At 40.6% G+C, this 16,596-nt stretch overlaps 1 protein-coding gene and 1 long non-coding RNA gene across 9 annotated transcripts in view; one reads left to right on the top strand and one right to left on the bottom strand.

The window, feature by feature from the left end:
• Positions 1–395: 395 nt before the first annotated feature.
• Positions 396–16,596, bottom strand: part of INHBA (inhibin subunit beta A) — an 18,226-nt gene continuing 2,025 nt past the window's right edge. Inside the window, exons 2-3 of one of the 3 annotated variants that reach the window (XR_006171311.1) lie at positions 6,266–7,456; positions 396–757 (exon numbers count right to left, since the gene is read on the bottom strand). Coding sequence is in view for 1 of the 3 variants with exons in the window: in XM_042834204.1 (XP_042690138.1) it covers positions 6,570–7,456 (887 nt within the window). In the remaining 2 variants the exon portion in view is untranslated. Of the gene's footprint in view, positions 7,457–16,596 lie in introns of all 3 variants that reach the window. The other 2 variants (XR_006171312.1, XM_042834204.1) reach the window with 2 other exon arrangements.
• LOC122168679 overlaps positions 15,587–16,596 on the top strand; it is an 18,380-nt gene continuing 17,370 nt past the window's right edge. For 3 of the 6 annotated variants that reach the window (XR_006171318.1, XR_006171317.1, XR_006171314.1), the window contains exon 1: positions 15,590–16,441. This is a non-coding gene — a long non-coding RNA (uncharacterized LOC122168679). Of the gene's footprint in view, positions 16,442–16,596 lie in introns of all 6 variants that reach the window. The other 3 variants (XR_006171315.1, XR_006171313.1, XR_006171316.1) reach the window with 2 other exon arrangements.

Below are 16,596 nucleotides of genomic sequence, written 5' to 3'. Positions count from 1 at the left end.
TCAATTTATAAACTAGTGCACGTGAGCCGACATCCTTGCAGGTTTGTCAAATACAAATTCTCCTTTTCTGTGTGTAAGCGTCTAGTTCTGGGTTACTCAAGGGAACCGTGGTGACAGCTGAAGACCCAGCGGCCGGTGGGCAGAGGGAAGCTGTCACCGACTGTGGTTTTCATAGTGGCTGCATTTCACAAGAAATGGACAGCCTAAAATTGCATTACGCCTAGGACTAGAGTCTGAACAGTTAGCACAGTCAGACTGGAGACAAAGGCATTACAGGGCTGCGTCTGAAGAGGCACCCATATGTCTCCCCTCTATGGTTAAATTTTTCTGGTGTTTTTCGAACTCCCATGTATTTCCCAACCAGGGATGTGTATTAAGGGACGATTACGCAATGGTTGGTGAAACTCCCTTTATTTATTTCACTTGTGTTGTTGCTGTCATTGTATAAGAAAGAGCAAAATAACAAAAAGAACCAAGTAAAATAGTAGCTGACCCAAACATTTTTAATACGTTGAAATCCCATTCCAAATGCAAAGACTCTTTCTTTCCTTCTTTCTTTCTCACTTTCTCTCTGTCCTTTCTTTGCATTGATCTGCACAAGCGGTTTCTCGGTGAGCCAAAGACATCTCTGTTGTAACTTCACTGAAGTCACCGGACTTACACCAGAGGTGGTTTTGGTCCTCTGTCCTGGGTAAATACAGCAGGAATAAATTGGTCACGCAGGCAGGGTATCTGGCAGTAAGTGCACTGAGTGCTCCTGGCAAACCAATAAGAAAGATCTAAAATAAAAATTCCCAAACAGGTCTTTTATTTAACGTAGGGCCTAAAGATCTACCGGGAGCTGCTGAATACTGCCCACTAACTGTACAAAGTATAGGTAGCATGCCTTCCAAATATCAAAATACCAGACGGAATGCCGTGAAAATAAATAACTTCTAATATAAACAAATGAGAACATATCAAACTGTTACCTCTTTAAACATAATGTAAATAAAAAAAAATACCAGTCCTTCTACACAATAAATATTAAGAAACCATTGACATAGTTGAAATGTACTCATATAAATTAACAACTTTAATTACATTAGCCAAACAGACATTGGTTAAAGCACTGCATGTAGTATGCAAAATAATAATAATAACAATAATAATAATAATATCAACAACAAAACACAAAATGATAAAAACAAAATAGGCTTCATAATATCTTGGCTTTCATAATTTATATATATATATATGTATATACATATATATGGTTGTGTGTGTATATATATATTGTAGATATATATATATATTATATGTATACATACATACATACATATATATATCTTCAACCCATCGTCAATGTACTGCTTTTGAAAGTATTTAAATACAAAGAAACCCATTGATAATTAACACCGATTCACCGTATCTCAAAAAATAAATAGCTATATAACCCAGAAGTGTTGCTTGTTTCTGCCCACGAAAATGTCGTTTGTAATTGTTCACCAAAGGTCAAATTGTGATTTTCGTTACTCAAACTGAAAACTTTTTTGCTCCATGTGTAAGGCAGTGAGAGTAGGTTGGGAGTCAAGTTCATTCAGTGTCGGGAACGTGATCAGCATCTGATCCTTATACTGATGCATGGTATTGACACGAGGCTTAACTTAAGGAAATCACTAATTTCAGTCACATCTCTTCTACCTACATTCCAGAAATAGATTTCTCTCATGGTATTCATGCTGACGGTGACTTTCTAGGGCAGGAGACACTCTGAAATCAACAGCATTACTTACAGAGTAAGGCACTATTCCACATAAGTAACGATAGTCCATAAAAATTCTCCTTTTGCACACAGACATTACAGGTGCCTGAATTTCTCCAACTCAGAGATATTGCTGCTAGCCTCCGTGTGGCCTTGTGGTGTCACAGTTAAACGAACCTGATGGCTTGAACCTTAACTAAAGACAAAGAAGTAGGTATTTGTAACAGAGTCCTAGTTTGCAGTGGTGGGCTAGGGGACTATTTCCATTAAAATCAATGACAAAACTCCCATTTCAATCAGTTCTGCAGTTTTGGGCCCTAGATCTGTATTCTGCTGTGACATGTAAGTGCAGAATAATCACAAGCTTCTGTAAACATTTCCTTTTGCTAAACCCCGAGAATACAAATACATTCATCCCTCCCAAAGAAACACCTTAATGTGTAATTCTGCCAGTTTTGTTGGCCTGTGTGATACAGTGAGCATCTGACATGGAGAGGGGGAAAGACCACCAAATGTCAGCCCTGGAGCAGGAAGATTGCGGAGGTACTCAGCAAGTACATTCTGTGATCAAATATATGCTGCAAATACATTTTCAGTATAAACAGGAAACGGGTTATACAGAAAGGAATGTGTTAGTAGTTAAAAGCCTTTTTTTCTTTTTTTCCTATAGTAGTACCTGAAAGGAGAAGTAATTTTTGAGACCGCATCCCCCTGGAAAACTGTTTAAATATGGCAACAATTTCTAATCACGTTTCTAAGTACATGCAGATGTAATTAAACCAAGTTATCAGGAGTAGGGTGTTTTGCTGGAATCAGTCTGTCTTGACTAACACCACAATTTCTTATTTTACCATATAGTTTTTCACTCTCCTCTGCTTTAAATAACTTTGCTCACAAATCAAAACTCCATGACTGAGATTGGAGGGAGAAACCTTTTCAATTTGTGAATAAGATACACACATGAAAGCTAAAAAGCTGGGTTTAGGAATAGTTACTTTTTGCTTTGCAAAAGCTTCTTCTGATTTTGGTGCACCTATTACGAAATACACTCACCACATGTAAAATCCTCCTTTCTTTTCTCACATGGAAATTGTCTCAAGCTAGTTTTGTGCATTCCAGGGCCAGCCCTAGAGCACCATACAGAAGTTATCAAACTCAGACTTCATTTTAAAGGCTCTGCCAGCTTTGGACAAGGAGACAGTGAGCCTCAACTTACTTTATTTGCAGCCAATGGGAGTTTTGTCATAGTCCTTTGGGGAAGGTGCTGGGATTTCAGAACTCCAATGCTCTCTAACTAATCACACTTGAGAATAATTTTTGCCAACATGAGCCATCTCACCTGCTTCCCTCGCCACTACATACAGAGAACAACCCATGATGCAAGCAGCATAGTTTTAACAGTCAGTTGAATTAAATGGTGTTGGATATGGTACCACTCATTCAAAATCCATTCTCTCCCTTCACACTGTTTACAGTACAAGGAATCTGTGGTTCAGCCTGGCTAACCTTTACTCATATAAGCAGTGTCACTGCTCTTGCAAGGAGATGTCAGTGAGCCTGTTGACATTAGGGAGTGTGGAGAGATGATCTGCACCTAATTTTAAGTCCTGGTCCAAAGCTCAGGGAAATGAAAGGTGCTCTCCTCAGATGTCACAGGCTATGTCCCTGCTCCTGCTATTCCAGAGCCTAGCTCTCCTTCTACAAAACAAAACAGCCATTCTGCTACTTAAAATGAAACAGTCAGGAACTTGGTTTTAAGTTATGAAGATAAATTAGTTGTGCATTATTATTATTGTTTTTTTCCTACTCCCCTCAGGAAGAGAACTCCTCAAAACAAACAACTAGCCGAACCGAACCAAACCAGACAAAAATACACCTTCTGAAAATAATTTAAATCAGAAAGCCTTGATATTTTACAGAATAATTTAGTGACAAATTTAGTGTTTACCCAATCGTTACCATTTTTTGGAAGTTTTTTTTTTTTTGTTCTTTTTTTTTGTTCTTTTTTTTTGTTGTTTTTTTTTTTTGCAAACTGCGAATAGGTCTGTAAAAATGCACTGTATAAAAAGTACATACATGTATAATCGATTAGCTGAACTATGCAATCTAAATACTGTGGAATAAATTAGATAGAAAACTTAGCTATAAGCATGTATGTTGATATCTATTCAACTGAGGAAAGGGCTTCTTTTTTTTTTCTTTTTTTTTTCTTTCGATTTTTTCTTTTTTTTTTTCATTTTTTCCCCTCATTTTAAGGTTTCTATCACTAGGTACAAACAGGGACACGCACCCACACACTGACACACACACAGACATGGAGTGCACCCACACCACACGCACACAAGCAGTTTTGGCTGACGACAAATGAAGGCCCTGATTACACTGCTTAGACATGGGTCCCTCCGTGAAGGTGCTAACACACTATCCCTAGCCAATGTGACCGGGTTAAATTGTGCTATCTTTTCCTTTTTCCTTTTTTTTTTTTTTTCTTTTTTTTTAAATGTTTTTACAAACTGTGCTCTCAGCAATGAGGGGAGCCGTGTTAGAGCTGCTTTTGCTGGGAGGCCTTTGAAAGCTCATCCTATCAGAAGGCAGTGAACAGGGGCTTGGTCCTGCAAACCTGTGAGAGTCCAAAAGTTCAGGCTCAGGGTTATCAAATTCAGTGTAAACAGGGCCGAAAGGTTTCTCCCGTTCCCTCTTCTCATCTCCCCTACTCAAAGACACGAGTTATAACTTTAACATTCTTTTAAATACGACAGCAATAGAATTTTTTTTTAAAACTTATCTACCTATGCCCTACGGGTTGGACCCTTCAGGTTAGGTGCTGATACTGAAAATTAAATTACATTTTACAGGTAACGCAGTAAGAGTTGTCGTGCTAGAGGGTGGTGGTTGAGACTGCCAGCCTTTTGCTGAAGGCTGCATTTCAAGCAGAAATCCGACCACAACTGCCACTCTTTTTTTTTGTATTTGCAGGGGCGAAGGTGGGCAGGGCCCAAAGCTGCTTGCAGTTTTGCATCGATACTTTCCTAGCGTACACCACCGATTGAGGTTCCTCTCACACAAATGCCATTCTGAATGTGCTCCCTCCTGCTTGCTAGTAACAAACAAACAAGTTTGTACTGTACTGTGCTTTGCACACAAACATTCATTGCTTTAAGAACGCTAAAGTGAAGCCAGAAGTGCTTATACCTTGTGTATGCACACATATATACATATAGAAATATATACATATATATATGCATATCCCTTGTATAAAATTGTTTCCCAGTGATGCAGTTTCTGTGCATCAGGGATAAGTCTAAGTGTTGTACATGCAGAACAAGTATAATTAGGCTTAGACGGACTGTGGATCCAAGCGCCTTGCATCCAGGGCGCTTTTCTGAGCTTACTCCAAATTGCAATTTCCTGGTTAGGGTAGAATTTTAATTTAACTGGTTAGCAGATGTACTGCCCTGAATGGAATCAACCAACTGACCCCTAATTCAAACTGTAACTTATTACAGGTGAATGGTAGCAACCACAAATAGACTTTTTAGAGGCTCGCACGAATGTCTTTGGTGTATATGTCTATTCGCTTTAAGGTACAAAATAATAATAATAATTATAATAATAAAAATAGCTATTTTGTGTGCTGTAGCAGTTCTTGTATAGCTCACAATAAGTGCAGCTCTCAACCCCTCCCACACCCAACCACCCTCCCTTGCAAATGTTTGTTAAATAAGGATTAGACAGGTCAGACACCATTGTAGTGCAAATAGTAAACGATTAAAAATTTTTTTTACAAAATATAGAAATGTTTGGCTCCAGTAACTGGACAAACATATTCCTTTCAAGTATCTCTCACTGAAGAATGTTTGTTTTTTTTTTTTTTTAAACAAGTTACTTCCATTTATAAAAAAGTTTTTCTGTTTTTTTTTTTTTTTGTTTTTTTGTTTTGTTTTTTTTTTCTTTCTCTTGCAGGTAAACAGTTTCAAACCAACTAGGTTGCATAGTTCTAACATTGTAAGCACCTTTACAGAATGTAACTTTTATTCTTTCATTCGTTCTTTTTAAATCTTTTTTCTTCATTTTTCTTTTCTCTTTTTTTTTCTTTTTTCTCTCTTTTCTTTTTTGCAAATGTAGTGCAGAAGATGGAGGTGTGTACACCTGCACAATTTTGTCCCTTTATCAAAGTAAATGCGCGTAAGTGTGTAGTGTCTGTATGCATAGCGATACGTACAGAAATACGTAGACACATACATATCCACACAAACACCACACACCTACTCAGTTCCTCGGTAAATTTGGGAGGAAAGTGCCAGTGAATGCAGTGTTCATACACATGGCTTTTCAAGGAATTTCAATGACGTTTTGGACTCAGTCCAAACTGCTGCAGGTTACGTGAGCTGCTACCAAGGCTCGAACTGATGGGTAACCAGAAGAGGGAACGCATCTCCTCTAGTAATAACTAATGCTTAATATACTGTCTAATAAGATAAGGAGCGTACTGAAAGGAAGGAGAAACTCCCCAACCCATACCGCCATTCAAACGCAGCTCATTCAAGCCTGGGTTCACGAAGCTTTCTTCCTCTTAATAGCTGTACTCCTTTTCTCTCCTCCATAAGTCTTTTTTTTAAAAAAAAAAACTTTTCCCTCTTTTTTTTCCTTTAATTTTCTTTTCCTTTTCTTTTTTTCTTTTTTTTTTTTTTTTTCTTTTTGTTTTGTATTTCAGATGATTGTTTCATTCAAAAGAGTTATAAATCATGCCAGGTTTTTTCTCTTCTTGGGCTTTTAAAACACTTTCTTCTCAACATAAAGAGAAGGGTCTTGTGCACACACGTGCCTATGAACAGCCACACTCCTCCACAATCATGTTCTGTATATCTTTCTTGATGATGTTCTGGCCGTCGTCGTAGTACAGCATGGACATGGGCCGCAGTTTGGTGGGCACACAACACGACTTGAGGTTGGCAAAGGGGCTGTGGCCCCGCATGCGGTAATGGTTGATTACAGTGGAGTGGAAAGATAATGATGAACCAGATGTGCCTGCTATATGGCTGGGGCACTCTCCTTCACAGTAGTTAGCGTGATAACCTGTAGGTGCAATGATCCAGTCACTCCATCCTATGTCCTTGAAGCTGACAAAGAACTGCTTCTTGCAGCAGATGTTAACTTTGCCATCACACTCCAGGCCTCGCCTCCGCCGCCTGTGCTGGCGGTCCTCTGAGTGCCGGGCAAGCATCATTAGGAAGGGCCTATGCGATTGCTCCTTCTCTTCTTCTCCTGTGAGTTCTCCAGCATCCTTCTCTTTCCCTTCCCCGTCATCTTCCTTTTTCTTTTTCTTGCCTAGTAACACCAGGCTGGCCCCGGTCTCTTGGCACAAGTCACAGGCAATCCGCACATCCAAGGAGCTCTTGCCTTGGTCCAGGAGTCGCTGGACACTGCTGGAGACAGGAAAGATGTGCCACGTGCTCTTTCGAGTGTCTACTGCTTTTTCTGAAATCAGAGTTTCACTCCTTTCACCTTTTAGCCCCCCATCCTCCATATCTTCCGCTCCTTCAGAGTTGCCCTTCGGCTGCCGCTGCTGTTGAAACAGGCGGATGGTGACTTTTGTCCTGCTCCGGTTGGCCTTGGAGACCTTCAAGAAGAGCCACACTTCAGCATGCTCAACCACCGATAATTCGCTGCCTTCCTTGGAAATCTCAAAGTGCAACGTTTTCTTGGGTGTTCCTGATTTGGTAAATGAAAATAGACAGGAAGAGCTAGTTAGTATGTCGGTTTACATTCTATTAGACTTCTCTGTCACTGCAGGCATGGAGCTCCCTAGGTTTCCTATTTGACTCCACGTTTTTACGATTCTTCTGTTCTAATCTTCCCTCACATAATCCCCTCCTCAGTTTCTTTTGTGCAAATCCTCTCTTTAGAAAGCTATTAGTTTGCCTGTTGTTTCTCAGAATCATATTTTCACATTTCCAGTAGCATATTTTAAGCATTTTGTTTAGCAGTGAGATCTTTATGTTCATTTACACAAAGCATTTCATGGCAAGTAAGCTCCAGTAGCTGCTAAGAATTGCCTTTGTGATCACTGTTAGCTGAAAGGCAAAAACATATTTGTGATGACAGTCTGTGACTATATGTACCATACACATACAAATCTGAGCCTAATTGCTAAAGCTGGGGAGTGGGTTCCAGTCCTGCCAATTCTTTGACAATTCTTTTGAAAATGAAGTGGGAGTGAGGGCTGTCCTTTCTCCCTCTGTAAAACACCATCTTCGTGTGCATCTTAAAATGAGTAGTAAACGTCAATTTTCTCAAAAACAAAGAAATACCAAAATATGAGCTTCGAGAGGCTAGCAGCTAAATCGTAAAGAATTACAGAATTGCAGCAGGCAGACTCTTCATCCTGTGAGATGTTAGCTGTGGTTTCTGTTCTTAATTTAACACACTGTACTTGCAGTGATTATAGTAATGGTGAATACACTGAAAAAAAATGAGCTAAAGAACTGTATAATTATGAGGATGGTTCTCTGGCATAATTGTATCAACTTGCTGAGATGTCATGATGATGATTATGATGGTGAGGGGGTGTTTCTCTGATACAGAGCTCATATCCTTGGCAGAACTTGGAATGAATAATGAAGGCTGTTTAATGATTTGATCACTAGAGCATAAAAAAGTTAAGAAAGAATGAATTTGCTGGGGGGAAGGGATATTATTTTTTAAGAGAGGAACTTCTCTGTCTTCGTAACAAAAGGAAAGGCCCTGATAGCATCTTCTGTTCTTTCTCATTATGGAGGCCAGAGGTCACAGATTTGAAATGCACAGATATCTCACCTTAGCTAGACAGAAGCAATATTCATAATTATCAGTTGCTCACTGATTCTTGAACAACTCATGACTGTTGATCTGTTTCACTGTGCAATGGTTCTGCTTGTCAGGGAAGCAGAACTTTGTACCTTGGAAAGGAAAAGTAGTGAACAAAGAAATGGTTGGAAGCATAAAGTAAAAACTGCTCTTGTGGCAGCAAGGCTCTGCTCCTCATTTCCCATTGCCTCAGAACTCCTCCAGTATGAGCTCCCAGACTATTCTGGTCTCTACAGTGTGTGTGTACTGCCCCTTGAGCTACCTGTTGCCTTCCTCCTCTGCAAAGTCCTGGCACTGACACATTCAGCTTTCCCTGGTGGCATTCCCAGGTCAAAGAAACAGGCATGTGTGAATTAGAGTGGCCAAAGGGCGGGCACAGTGTTTTGTTTGTGTTTTCCCCCTAGATGAGAGTGTGAAATTGTAGACTCAGTTCTGTCAACGAGATAGGAAAACACATGGTTTGTGTTAACTGCTTCTCACAGTCTTTGCTGATGTACATCTCCAAAGTCAGCTCCGTTAACTTCCAAGGCAGATAGGTGATCCCATGAGACTGTGACTTAGAAAAGGAAATAGACTGTAGAAAAGACAAAGTTCTGGAGAGCACTGGAGACACTATTTTGTAGTATTTTTTTAAATGAGATTTGTTCAGTAATGACTGAAATTTCATTAGTTAGCTATCAGAGGGTAACGCTAGTTTTTCCATTCTGGATATGCAACTGTGGCAAAGCTGCCAGCTGCACTGGATTAAAGGTTAGCTGATTAGACACTAATCCCCACCCGCCTGGGTTCAGGAGCACGTGGAGGTGTATAGTGACATTCTGCCAGCCAAAAGCAAACCTGCTCCTAGGGCTTGGCTGCGTTCTACATGGGGATGTTATACAGAATGTGGTCTATCAGAGTGGGCACTTCTAAGGCCTGCGAGGGCCACTTATCCAGCCTGCATCTTCAGCTCCCAGACCTTGTCTCACAGAGCAAGCTGCTGCTTTCAAGCACATCTCTTTCCTTAACACAGTGCTGATGGACCCTTTCTGAGGGGAGTGGGCTCCTCCAGGAGCTCCTCTTTCCCTACAGCAAATCAGACCAGGGCACTTAAGAGCTATACACACAAACACGGCCACAATGAGAAATGCAAAATTTATGTTCCTGGGGTGCAGCAATGAGCACAGACAGCAGTTGTGGTTTGCTAGGAGGTATCCTGGACAAGTAGACCAGCTGTACTGGACACGGACACCGACAATGGGCCCTCTCATATGCTATGACAAGGGCAGCTGGGATGCGCATGCTGGCCTGACTGGGGAAGAAGCTGCATTGCCCAGGAGGCCAGAAAAGCTTGAGAGCCCCGTGTTGCTGAATAACTTAATGTTGTTAATGCGTGGAATTTCATATTTTGTAATTTCCATTCCAATGGGAACTGAAAATCGTTACAAAGTGACATACCTTTCATATCAATGCAGTGGTCCAGAAGTGTACCAATGCAATCATTCTTTCTGACAGATGTTACATGAAAAAATAAACCTTATGTTTCTTATGATTCTTATGCTCCTATAAGTGTGAAAGTTGTTTTTTTCTCATTTCTAGAGATGCTAGAAAGTGAAGGCATGGGAGCATACTTGCAATACTTATTTTTTCACTGCAGGGAAGTAACCTAGAGCAAGGGAGCATATGACCTGTCCTTATTCAGGGATAACAGCTTCCCTGTAGGTTGTTACCTACAATAATGGACTCCCTGGATGTGGTTAGCTGTATTTTCACACACAGATTGATTCAGCTCCTGAAGAGAGAAGATGCAGGAAGCTGATATGAACCTAATATTACTGCATGGTATGAAATACTCTGTCCTCATACCTGCATAGCTAATGAAAGGTTTAATAACAATTTAAAATATCATTCCTTTTCTCAGATCTTTTTACAAGGAGACTGGGAATGATCCAGAGCTGGGGACAAGAAGCATGCTTTCACATCAGGAAAAAAACCTGAGCTTTTCTGAATTCACTCCACAATCAGTATTAGTGTATTGCAATCACACAGCACAAATGGTATGAATCCTGCAGTCTGTGCAAGGTTACTGAAGCTCAGACCAGCTCATTTTGAAATCCAAGTTTGATCTGTATTAGAATTGAATGGAGATCTCCAAATCTGGCTTACGATGATTACATATTCGCTTTATAACAGGATCTTCATATTTCCAAAAGGTTCTGTACTACAATAAAGTATATTATTCAGGTGTTCCAAGACCAAAATTGTGCTGAATTTCATTTTATCCACATTTTGCATAGGGATTTACCACTCTTTTCCTTCTGGTCTGAGTTAACAACCCTGTTCAAACCGTTAGAGATATATGCTGTTCATCCACCTGAAAGGAAAAAGGAGACTCTCCTGAAAATTGGGTTCGGTCTCATTATGAGATAATTACACTTGGTTTATCCTTTTGTCCTGAACTTCTTGTCTGCCACAGCTGTTTTACAGGGGTGTTCTTATCATCCTGCTCTTCCTGCAGAAAGACCCCTAGACCAACAGTGGTAACGCCTTCCAGCACTCCTATAAACAGCAGAGTGAACAGGCTGGATTGTTACTGCTGAAGAAAGCAGCTGAAAAAGGAAACGAGGGATTACACTGGGCCCCCCGTGATTGCTTTTCTTCATCTCTGCTTCCCAATGTCCTGGAGAGGACACAGGGCTGAAGTGTCTTCCAGGAAGAAGGCTGGGATACTGATGGAACCACCCAGCAGCACCAGGAACACGGCAAAAGCCGTGAAAAATAGTTAAAAACACAAGCCCTGTGACATAGTGCAAGTTTAATGGAAGGAGTTACTGAATGGAAAGAGTGCCGCATCACTATGTAAGCACGAGGGTTTGCTCGTGTACGTATTTCTCTTCAGTGCTCACACACCATTTTAGGACCCAGATGTGGGTGAGGTGCCCGCATGGGTACCTCACTCACAAGAGCCTCCAGGAGGGCTGTCTGGGTCCAAGCCAGAAGCTTGGGCTGCTCCCAGGCACAGCCAAGCGTGGGTATGGCACAGGGCAGCACAGAGGGCTCAGTCTTTGGAGCTAAGGATCCCTCCTGCAGGACCACTGGCTGTAATTGTGTAGTCAAAACCACTGGTTTGCAGTTTGAAACCTGCCTCAAGGTCACGCCTGCTTAGCTTGAGCTACGTGCTCAAGGGAGGGCCTAAACTATACAATCTAGAGGTTTGGGTTCGTTTGAATAAAATACCAACACTTTCAATTACTTTTTCCCCCATAGCCACATGCTGTTAAATGATTAAGGCTGTTTGTTTTTTTTTTTTTCAGAATGAAAGTGATTGTGCTTCCTAACGCCGTCATGTGACTTATTCTTAATTTCTCTTAATATGCAGCATTTAAATTTTCCATTCAAAAATGCTGGGTGGAAGAAGGTGCTGTTACTTTAAATTTCCATTCTTCCCCACTGCTTAGTTTTGAACCATTTTTATATTTATACTGTATGTGAGCTGTTTTTCCATACAAAGCAAGCTTTTTTTTTTTTTTTTTTTTCCTTTTTTAGTTGCTAACTTTACTACTGCCTATGTTTAGATTTGGGGGAATTTGTGCTGCGTACCAATGTGTAATTACATTCAAAAGCATCCTTCTCTTCACTTCTCATTTCCGTTCCCCAGGAGACAGAAGAAAAAAAAATAGGTTACTAGAAAGGTTCCTCTAAAGGGAGTGAAGAGAGGAGCACGGTTATTGAGAGATAATTGCTCAAAATGTTTACTAATGAGTGACCACTGGAGTTGGATGAATTGTTCACGGTGCAGAATTTATTCAGTGAATTTAGCACTGTTATCATCTGACAATTATCTCCTGGGCAGGCTGATTATTACGAATGCGTTAGCACTGCGATTAGGCCGTGGCTGTTTCTATGAATGCATTTCAGCCTATGGATCACTGACAAATGATTTATTCTAACTATTCAACACCTCGTGTATGTGACTGGTCATCTGGGTTGCACAGTTTTGTTCCTGCTCCCTGTCCGGGTGACTGTTGCCTCTACAAAAGGGAGGGGGGATTATGACACAAATAAACACTTCAGCGTTATGGTCACATACTCTTTTCTGCGAACAAAATGGGATTTTTGTTGTCAGGAAAAAAAAAATAAAAAGAAAAAAAACAAGAAAAAGAACTATTCCCCAAGCATTTGTGGAAGAAAATGCAGCAGCAACCTTACTTAACTTTTCTTGAAAAATTAACCCAAAGGGGCATCGACAAGGTCACTCAGAATGTCAAATAATTCAGTTCTGGTGAACTTTGACTCTCCTTTGCTATTTTGTCAAGAGGGAAACACTTTACATCCACAGTCTAGAGCACCTTCCAAATTCAAAGCCCTTCCCCCAAATGGCCTTCAATATTTAGGAATAAAAAAGGTGCTTGTTTGGTTAAGATTTTTTGTTGTTTGATTTTTACATTCACATCTGAAATAGCCAAAGGGAAGTTCAGGGTCACTTGCACCAATAACATATCTCAAGATACAAGTAATACCCAGCCTCTTCCTTTCAGAAAAGTTTTTTTTTTTTTTTTTTTTTGGTACACACTCGTGGTACTTTGTTTTAAATTCTAAGGTGCAATGCATCAGAAGCTGCCCCTCTTTTCATTAAAAGGCTTAATTTCTGCGTGTTAAGGTCTGAGTCACAAGGTCATGGAAGTGAGTAGCAAAACTTCCAACCACTTTCAGTAGACTAAGGCTCACTTCTGAATTACATCTTGCAGAACTCTGCTGCATGACAGGAGGTGGTTGTTTCATCTTCGTATAGATATAACTGGATAGAAGAACTGCTCAGCATAGATTTACAGGTGTGCAGTGTAGGTGTATCCTGCATTCCGGAGCTCACATCAATGCACATACCTACATGTAGGAATCTATTCCCATTCCAATGGTGCAGGTTCAGCTACATGGGTATGTAAGTGTGCCTTCTCTGGCATATTCCTGCCACACAAATACAAGCAAATACATACTCATATATTTCCAGCTCCATTTGTGTACCAGACACTATGCATGGCTAACCACAGACAGGAACCCATGCAGAACTTTCGCACTCTCTCCCTTTCTCAGGTATCTTTTTAGAAACTGGTTCCCACCTTCTCAGATTCAACCATGCTTTCTCAAATTGTTCTCAAGCTAAACAGCCTCCCTGAATTCTCACATCTCCTTACAATGAAACAGATTAATAGAGAATGGCATTCTTCTTCTGGAAGTAACTTGCTTTCATTTGCTAAACTTGAAATCTTTGATGAAGTATGCTAAAGGAGAAAAAAAAAACTAAACTGGAGGGAAAGAGACTTGTTTTCTAAGAGCTACTTTAAAAAAAGATATGAGAAAATCAGCTCAGATGATGATTCACGGTCACATTTCACAGTATCTGGTAAAAAATAATAATGAACATTTCTTATCTTTCCAGATTTCCAGAACTTCTAGTTTCCATCATTTAATCCGTTTTTTAATCACTTTTTCCTCCAGTGCATTATTTTACTTGCAGTCTTCCACTGCAGCGAATCTCTGCCTTTTAAATAACCGCGAAGAGAGAAACAAGAGCTCCTCTCAGAGAAGCTACGCATAAGCATGAAGATCTGTGGGATTCGGGATTCAGTTAGGTACAATAGGAGTTTGCAGGAAGGTTGCCTACATGGAGCAAAAAGCCTTTGGATTGTGCCCTCTCGTGGCCATTCCTCATTCGGCACAGATAGCCATACCGTTAAACATACTGCCTTCCAAAAGCAAACTGATGAAATGATTTAGAGTCATGAGTGGCCCATCCTTTTCCTCCTCCTGATCTGCCAGCCTGGCTTTATAGGAGTAGGCATCTTCCTAGGAAAAGCTGTGAGTGTGCACCTACGCATATCTGAAAATAAAAGTAGGTATTACGTGATCAAGGCAGTTCACCTGCAACTGTGTGAAGGGGTAGAAAAAGCAGAAGCAATGTAAATAGCTGTCACACTTTTCTTTCTTTCTTTCTTTCTTTTTTTTTTTTAACCCTAGTTCACAGTTCACCTAATGATAAGCCTTTGGATTTCTGTGTTTCTACACAGTAATTCCATCAACTTTCCAGGGGCTGACGTTAGCAACCCGTTTCATTGGCAGTTCAGTTGCCAGGATCAAATTTACTTGGAAAAACCCCAGGTCTGTTTAATCAGCTATCTACTTAAAATAAGGAAGGGCTTAGTAGACAACCATATTTTATGAGTGCAGGCTATCTCAGTTATAGAAGCTGTTGGATTGTTTGTCGCTAATACATATGACTCCTCTCCTCAAAATAATTTTTAAGTCCTTGAAGGAACCCACAGAGCTCTGGCACAGCTACCCTCATAGCAGAACTAATCGAGGTTAGTAATTGTAGTTTGATATGCAAGTAGAAAATCATTTTCATGTTTAACTTGTAAGAGTGCCAAAGGACAGTAGGGTGCATTTGCAAACTTTTGCCCAATACAGTCATTAGTTTTGCAAAGATTTGCCTGGATTTGTTAGCTGTGAGAACTACCTGCCAACTATTTTGCTGATTTCCTGGCTGCCACTACACCTGTGCTTCAGACGAGTTCACTGCACATAGTTTCTCCCCTAATTGTCTGTATCCTATGCTCACCTGAATTTTAGTCTCTTTTATGAAATAGCAGTCTCGAGCCAGAGCCACGTGCACAAGGTACTGTCTCTTCATTCACTCAGTTTCATTGTATGGCTGAGGATACAGCTGATGAAGGAATGGAAATACTACTTTTTTAATTAAGGCAAGCAGTAAACATGGCTTCTGAAAGGTAAGGGGAATGGCTGGTCTATGTCAAGTTATACTTAAAGGAGCAAAAAGTCTAAAGTCTTGCTTCTTTTTCCGTGGACATTTATTTGATATAAGGCACTGTGCTTCCATTCATTTTCATTGATTTCCTATCCCCTCTTTGGAGACAGAGCAAGTTTCATATTAAAAACAGGAAGAACTGTAATCTAACTGTGAGAGTAACACACTCAGTTTTCCTCCTCGGTGCTTTAAACTTATTCCAGTTTCTACAGAGTGAACTCTGGTAACTGCTCACGTGGCTGCATTATGTCCCTGTCTTTTTTTCCCAATAATTCCTATCTGACACATCACTTGCCATCCTTTTCCCTCAATTTCCTCAGAAGAATAAATAATACTGCTTTAACATTTGAGACACAATACTGCTGGTGGGGAAGTGAGAGAGAGCCCCGGAGAAGTTTGCTCAAGTTATTGCAGCGCTTGTACCTGCAAGGTCCAGCAGTTTTAGTGAGACTCCAACTACGAACAGCCGCAGATAAGAAATGTTTCAACAGTTTGAAGTCTCTCTACAGACTGGAGTTAACATTGCCATGAAAACTAGAAACTCAGTTTCTAGGTTACTTCTTCCAGATAAAAGCCTATCAGGTACGGGATGCGGGGCTGGAGTAGCCTTCCAGGGCAGGCTTGATGTGGAGCTGGAGAGGACAGCAAGGAAGGAAAGGCATAGGAATATAGCATATGTCCCAGGCACGCTCCATAACATAAGTCTTCTTAAATGAATTTGGCTAGCAGTGATGGGACAATACTATGTGAATCAAAGTCAGTGATGCACTGGTGTGGGGTTGTTGCAGCAGGGGGATCAGTGGCTGAACTATTGGCCAGCCTGTGGGCTTGGGCATGATTTTCACTGCTCACGTGGCCCTGAGAGCCAATGGCTTCAAGAGCCGCCGTTGGAGGGTGTCGTACTGAGTGGGCATATATCAAATTCCAAATTCCTTTGTGTGAGAGCTCAGGAGAGACAATAATGTGTTTACAAATGATTGGGACTCACACAGGGGAGAGAAACCACTGCTCATGCCATATGTGTTTCAGAACGAGCTGCTGAATACCAGGTGGGGAATCTGACTCGTAGGGGTTTCACTGCTTTTAAAAGCTCATTTCTAAACCAAGGTTGAGCTGCTCCTGCTTCTATGGACCACTAGGCACTGATGTCTGCCTGCTTTCTGAAGTGGAGGGGATGAAAAAAAAAAAAAAAAGCCAAAAAAAA

This window comes from Centrocercus urophasianus, unplaced genomic scaffold, assembly GCF_019232065.1.
Source record: "Centrocercus urophasianus isolate 14NV4802_14NV808 unplaced genomic scaffold, USGS_Curo_1.0 seq_44, whole genome shotgun sequence".
In the NCBI taxonomy this organism is placed as follows: domain Eukaryota; kingdom Metazoa; phylum Chordata; class Aves; order Galliformes; family Phasianidae; genus Centrocercus; species Centrocercus urophasianus.
The sequence above is the reverse complement of the archived record's forward strand: the minus strand, read 5'-3'. Positions and strand labels throughout refer to the sequence as shown.